The sequence below is a fragment of the Musa acuminata genome, chromosome BXJ2-9 (assembly GCF_036884655.1).
Source record: "Musa acuminata AAA Group cultivar baxijiao chromosome BXJ2-9, Cavendish_Baxijiao_AAA, whole genome shotgun sequence".
NCBI lineage: Eukaryota > Viridiplantae > Streptophyta > Magnoliopsida > Zingiberales > Musaceae > Musa > Musa acuminata.
In genome coordinates, this window is record NC_088346.1 from 46,257,796 (window position 1) to 46,265,000 (window position 7,205).

General features: G+C 35.2%; 1 protein-coding gene across 5 annotated transcripts in view; it reads left to right on the top strand.

Annotated features, from left to right (window-relative positions):
- The first annotated feature begins 705 nt into the window (after window positions 1-705).
- The window catches only part of LOC135585364 (uncharacterized), a 7,165-nt gene continuing 665 nt past the window's right edge, over window positions 706-7,205 (top strand). The window contains exons 1-11 of one of the 5 annotated variants that reach the window (XM_065126859.1): window positions 802-820; window positions 1,060-1,188; window positions 1,719-1,980; window positions 2,073-2,277; window positions 2,749-2,839; window positions 2,958-3,103; window positions 3,749-3,992; window positions 4,122-4,226; window positions 4,389-4,571; window positions 4,679-4,880; window positions 6,855-7,205. The exon at window positions 6,855-7,205 is cut by the window's right edge and continues 133 nt beyond it. In XM_065126859.1, coding sequence (XP_064982931.1) covers window positions 1,761-1,980; window positions 2,073-2,277; window positions 2,749-2,839; window positions 2,958-3,103; window positions 3,749-3,992; window positions 4,122-4,226; window positions 4,389-4,571; window positions 4,679-4,880; window positions 6,855-7,205 — 1,747 coding nt within the window. In that variant the 5' untranslated portion in view covers window positions 802-820; window positions 1,060-1,188; window positions 1,719-1,760. Of the gene's footprint in view, window positions 872-905; window positions 951-1,059; window positions 1,189-1,718; window positions 1,981-2,072; window positions 2,278-2,748; window positions 2,840-2,957; window positions 3,104-3,748; window positions 3,993-4,121; window positions 4,227-4,388; window positions 4,572-4,678; window positions 4,881-6,854 lie in introns of those variants that run through there. The other 4 variants (XM_065126858.1, XM_065126857.1, XM_065126860.1 and 1 more) reach the window with 4 other exon arrangements.

A 7,205-nucleotide genomic window follows, 5' to 3' on the forward strand; every position in this document is an offset into this window, starting at 1 on the left:
TGTATATATATATATATATATGTACATATATATATATATATACATATAAACATACATATATACATATATATACATATGTATATATGCATATATATATGTATATGTATATATATAAGTGAAAATTACTATGATCACATCTAAGCATGATGTAGCTTTCATTCTTATTTTTCTTGCTATAGTAGTAGAGAAAAAAAGAAAATTACTTGTGTTAAATCTGTACTTACAGAATGATAAAAATGTATCTAATTAAATATTAGTTTAGAACAAACAATAAGACATGCTAGTTTATATATATATATATATATATATATATATATATATATATATATATATATATATATATATATATATATATATATATATATATATATATATATATATATATATATATATAATTTGAGGGTAAATGTGAAAATGACTGAGTTAAGAGGGATATCTATGTAATTTTGGGAGTATACATCTTGTTTAATACGGGGAGAACCGTGATTGGCACACTAAAAGAGAGGCCCGAAAAAGTACCTTAATCATCACGAAATGTGGCAAAGGACTGACTAGATGAACGGTTACCCAACTGGGTCGTGATTTGGGTTGAGTGTTTTGGTGTGAGAAATATTTCTCACATAAGAAGAATAATTTCCAGGTTTATTTTTTAAATAATAATAATAATAATAATAATAATACTAATAATAATAATAAATGTTAATTATGTTATTTACAGTTCTACCTTTGCCATTGTTCTATTAGTGTATCACTCCCCCTATCCCACTCTCTCTGGTTGTGGATCTCTGTCTCTCTCTCTCTCGGAGCCCGACATCTCGAGGTACGGATTGGTCAAGGTTTGGTCTTTGGTCTCCGGTGATAGTGTGCTTAGGTTTGTTTCCTTATTCTTCTTTGCTTATGTCGATCTCCAGTGGTTTTTCTGAAGCTTCGTAGCGTTGGATCCCAACAATGTTGGTGCTTCTTTTCCTTGCTTGATATGTCTCTTTGCAGTACTATGCTTTGTGGTGCTCGGTCACTGACTCTTTTTTGTGCTTTGTGATTGCTCGGTTGATGCTAAAGGTCCCCGAACCAGGAAGGGAACGGAAAAGAAAAAGAGTGGAGCTTTGCTACTTTAGTTTTCTTCAATTTTCTCTTGCGATTGTGGGAAAAAAGATGTCATTTTCTTTTTCACTGAACTTTTTGCTTGCGGTAAGATGGAAAAAGCTGCTATTTCGTGTTTCTTCTTCGTGCTTTTTTTCTTGTATTCTAAACAAACCGTCATTTCCCCCCCTTTTTTGTCCCCTTTTTATGTACAAGCTGTTTTGTAAGGAAATGTGCCATTTGTGTTTTAATCTTTTACTTTAATTCGTCTTTTTCTTTTTCTATATATCAATTATTGCTATGTTGTGATTATGTCGTTTTTATATGTTCTTCAAGTCCTTGTAGTATGCAATTCCCCTTCGCTCTCTCATTACTTGTTTTGGAGTGTTGATTTGGGAATTGCTCTGAGAATTTGTACGAATAACCGTCGAACTCTAACCGCTCTCTCCCTTTGAAGTGGTCATGGCTTCTCTCATGCTTTGTTCATTAACGTGTTGAATTGCTGGTGCTTGTTGATTGATTACTTAGTTTACGTGCTGATGATTCATAAGCCTCTTCTTTTTATGTGGCGTAGTTTGCCAATTTGTAGTTTTTTATTTGCAATGTTGGATCAGTGGATGCAATATTTATGAACTCAGGTCTGAGGGAAGGAGTTAGCAAAGATCAAAGCTTTGGAGAGGATGGCAAGACGTCAAACATTTTGGCTGCATCTTCTGTTCTTAGCATGTTGGACATCGTTTGGAGAAGCAGAGTATATGAAGTACAAGGACCCTAAACAGTCGATCAATGTCCGAATCAAGGATTTGATGGATCGAATGACCCTTGCTGAAAAGATTGGCCAGATGACACAGATTGAGCGTAAGGTGGCTTCTGCTCAAGTCATGAAAGACTACTTCATAGGTAAAGTATCTGCATTTTCATTCATTAGCTTTTTTTCTAAAATCTTTCTCATCATATATTTGGAAATCTACTGAATTGATTATGTGAGCCAGGTAGTTTGTTGAGTGGCGGGGGGAGTGTGCCTGGTCCTCAAGCAAGTGCTTCAGACTGGGTAAACATGGTAAATGAACTCCAAAAAGGGTCTCTCTCAACCAGACTGGGGATTCCAATGATTTATGGGATTGATGCTGTTCATGGACATAATAATGTCTATAAAGCAACAATATTCCCTCATAACATTGGCCTTGGAGCTACCAGGCAAGTGTAAACTCATTTTGCTGCTTCTGTCATGTTGATTTCCTAGGTAAAACTTATTATTTTTCTACTTGAGAAACTCATTCTGACATATAACTTCATCAATTTTCATTGATATCTCTTGTTGATTGATTAGTGGGAGACAAAAAAAATAATAGGGCAGAGATAGATTGGAAGGCTGACCGGCTTTTTTGAGAATCTGAAAATTTTATGACTTCTAGAATTCATCCTGTCTAAAATGATTAAATAAATCTCACAGTATTATTTTCCTTTATTATAGATTTTTTTAAGTATGACATTCCTGGCAGCCTAAACACAAAGAATGCTCACACTACTACACCTTATTTTAGTTACAATTATGGCATAATATAACCAAGAAAAAAATGAAAAGCATGTTGTTGGAAACCTCAGCCTCTTCTTCCTTCCTTTATTTTTTTTCTGACTGGTCCCAGTGTCAACTAATCTATTTACCAGGGATCCGGCACTTGTTAAGAAGATTGGTGAAGCAACTGCCCTTGAAGTAAGGGCAACAGGGATCCCATATGTCTTTGCTCCATGCATAGCAGTAAGTCAATGTACACATTTTATCTTGTCTTGCATTTTGCTATCTGTACCAAGATAAAATTAAAGCAAAGTTACAAGCCTTTTCATATTTGAATTTGCTTCTCTTTGAGTTTGTGTAGGTCTGCAGAGATCCAAGGTGGGGACGGTGCTATGAAAGCTATAGTGAAGACCACAATATTATCCAGGAAATGACAGAAATAATCCCTGGATTGCAAGGAGATGTACCTGCTAACTACCACAAGGGTGTTCCTTACATTTCTGGAAAGTAAGAAGCCCCTTACATTTACAAAATATATCTGAACTAGAATCATAGTATATGCAAGAAATTTTTATGAAGTCATGGTATCTGTAAAGTGAGGATCTCTTAACTAGTAATTCAACTCCAACATCATTCAATTGATTATTCTTCTGCTGGAATCCTTTTTGTACTCTGAAATGACTTCTAGTGCAATGTGTTTTACCATCTTTGACAACAAACTCGGTTAATCATGAAAATCCTATTAGAATTCTAGAAAAACAGAAAACATGTTCTTTATAAAAAACTAAAAGTACACCAACATTGCTTTCTTAAAGAATATCAATTTTTTAAAAGGATATTGATCGATTTTTTATCTGTTTATTGAAAGTTTTGTATTTTGTCCATTATTGTTTACTACTTAGGATGTAATTGAGACACACACATATCCAGCTAAACATATTATGCATATTTGCTAGAATTATACAGTAGATAAAAGGGTTACGTAGGCCCTCAAGGTTGTTTCTCCAAATGCTTTGCCATATTCCTTTTCTGCCACTATCGTTTTGGAATTTCATACGTTCAACTAAGCTGCTTGCTATTTCATGTAACACTGTTGAAATGATTCAATGATTTTGATTTTGAGAGCCATCATCATAATTGCTGATTGATTAGGGTGAAGGTCGCAGCCTGTGCAAAACATTTTGTTGGTGATGGTGGGACACACAATGGCATTAATGAGAATAACACCATTGTCAACCGTGATGGACTGCTTAGCATCCATATGCCTGCGTACTACAACTCGATCATGAAAGGTGTTGCAACTGTTATGGTTTCATATTCAAGCTGGAATGGAGTGAAAATGCACGCAAACCATGATCTAATCACTGGCTACCTCAAAAACACTCTTCACTTTAGGGTGTGTTCCAGTTAACAATTTATCAGGCTTTTGTTAACAAACTTATCAATGTTTTTCAAAGAAGTGTAAATTGCTTTTGTTTATGGTAAAATTTGCATTTTTTTAAAAACATATCTATACAACTTTCAGGGGTTTGTCATCACAGATTGGCAGGGTATTGATAGGATAACCAGCCCTCCAGGTGCGAATTACACTTACTCTGTCCAAGCTGGAATTAATGCTGGTATTGACATGGTTAGTATCTTCTATGCTATTGAGCAACCATTCTTTTTTTTCATCTTTGAAAATAAAAACCTAAATAATGAAATTGTTGTGTGTGGAGACTTCAAGCCATCTTATTTTGACATCTTAATATTTTCCTCTTATTCTTGTATTAATCGTTCTTCTATTGGGCAGGTGATGGTTCCATATGACTACAGTGAATATATTAATGCCCTGACCTCCCTGGTTAACAAGCATGTCATCCCCATGAGTCGAATTGATGATGCTGTAAGAAGAATTCTGAGGGTGAAGTTCACCATGGGTCTCTTTGAGAACCCCTTGGCTGACCTTAGCTTAGTTGATCAGCTAGGAAAGAAGGTTATCTGCTTTATCCATATTTTTGGTTTCTTGTGTATTTTCCTTTATTTTAAGAATTGTCTAGGTTTTCAGAAGTGCTTCATATATGGCTTGGAATCTAATATCAGGAGCACAGGGAGTTGGCAAGGGAAGCTGTAAGAAAATCTCTTGTGCTACTAAAAAATGGAAAGTCTAGAAACGATTCATTCCTGCCTCTTCCTAAAAAGGCTGCAAAGATCCTTGTTGCTGGAAGCCATGCTGACAATTTAGGTTATCAGTGTGGTGGATGGACAATTGAATGGCAAGGAGCTAGTGGAAATATCACAGTTGGTGTGTATTCTTGATAAGTTATTTTTTTTCTCCTTCCATGTATACTAGCTTGCTGTATACGCAGAATAGAAACTCCCACAGGAGTCATGAGCACACTATGATATACTACTGGGTAGAGAATGATAAAGAAGAGGAACGTAACAGTTAACACACAAACTATAAAACCTTCCCTCTCATATAAGTTCCTATGAGTTCCAAAATTGTGCTTATCATAGCTATCTATGACTTTGCTTTTCTTACATCCTTTGTAATTGAGCTCCCTGATATTAGAGAACTTTAAAATCAGATTAGTCTGGAATGGTATCACAAAAATTCATGGGTCCCATTCTCAAGCTTTCAGAATGACCAATTTGTGAATCAAAACCAAGTAGTGGGTGGTTCTTGTCATTTAAAAATATGCATCTCTTAGACATTTGATGTTTGTCTCATAGTGAAGCATATTAAATAGGTTACAATGGTCCTGGTGGCATTTAAACTGCTTTTTTCTTATCATGGTGCCAGACCCACTGAAAAGCTTTAAGCTTCAATAGGGCTGCCAAATTTTGATGCTTTGCTTAATTTTTGTTGGGGTCGGGAAGTATTTCTCTCACATCTAGTCTCTCACCCTCTCTAGATCCCTCGAGAGAAATCAAATACCCAAAGTATTTTCTCACATCTTATCCTCACAAAAACCTAAAGATACATGAAGTATTTATTGAATAACCAAACTCTAATTTCTTTTTCTTCCTTGACAAGTAATCATTTCCATATTCAAATTCCTTATCCTCCTAGGACATTGGCTTCAGAATCCTAAAAATATTTGACAACCCCAACAATTTTTGTGCTTTCTAAAGAGAATATACTTTGTTTTACATTTTTTCAATATTTGTCGCTCATCCTTGTTAAATTTTTTATTATCGGATTTTTTGGGCTATGATAGCATTTTGTTGGGGAGAGAGAAGACATCGAAACTAAAAGATCCTTGGTTTTGCTATTGGTTTCTCTTTTTGGTTTTAATATCTTCTTTCCCTTTAGGAAGCACAAATTATACAAGATTATTGGGGTCGACAAGTATCTTTGCATTCTTGCAGCCAAGAGTCCATGGAGAATAAGAAATTCTAGTATGGGAAGGACTAATCATGAAGGAAGAAAACATTGGAAACAAGAGTTTGATTATTTTATAAATACCTTGTGTATCTCTAAGTTTTGGTAGGAAGCAATATGTGAGAAACTATTTTAGATGTTTCTCGGTTTCTCTTTAGGATTTACAGAGGATGACTAAAAAATATGAGAAATTTTTCAGGGTTTATGTGAGACGATACACAAGTGGGTTTGTGCTAGAGTTTGGATTAACAAGGGTGCTTGTAATTGATCTGCTGAAGAATTTGGATTTTTCCATAAATATAGATAAAGAGTGTTGAAACTCATTAATTTTGCTTTACTTTTTGGTTTTGGTGTGTTTTTTTTATTGTTGATCTCTGGTTTCTCATTTGGTTTCGAATTCTTCACTCCCTCTCCAACAATTATATACTTATCATGATATTTCCCTTGAAATAATCTATTATAGCTGATGTATGATCTCATTTGGTTTGATATTTTCTCGAGGACTTTGAGCTGCTCTATTTTATGCTCCAAGTGATGTCAATATTTCGTATGTGCTTGAAGTGTTATAAATTGCCAACATACAAATTGGAATTCTTCAATTTAACATACATTTTTGAGTTTCTGTTTTGTTCATATTATCTTCATATACTTTTGCAACATTATCATGTTATTATAACCATCAAATGTGTACTTCTCATTGTTGTAGACCTACTATTTTGGCAATGCAACATTTTCTTAAGATGAGACATGCATTAATCACTGATATGCATTTTAGTGGCCTAAAGTTATCAGGAGAATACTTCACCAGAAAACAATGTTTGATGTATTTGTGCAAGACTTGCAAGATACTGTTTAATATTGTTTATGAAATGAACAGTGTCTTCCATGCAGGAACGACAATACTTGGTGCCATTAAAACCACAGTTGACCATTTAACTGAAGTTGTATACTCCGAGAACCCTGATGAAAAATTTGTCAAAGACAATGGCTTCTCTTATGCCATTGTTGTGGTTGGAGAACCCCCATATACTGAAACCGCTGGAGACAACCTCAACCTCACTCTTCCAGACCCTGGCCCAAGCACGATTCGGACTGTCTGTGGTGCCATCAAATGTGTTGTCATTATCATCTCTGGCAGGCCTGTCGTGATTGAGCCCTACGTTCACTTGATGGATGCGCTTGTTGCTGCTTGGCTTCCTGGATCTGAAGGCCAAGGGGTCACTGATGTTCTCTTTGGAGATT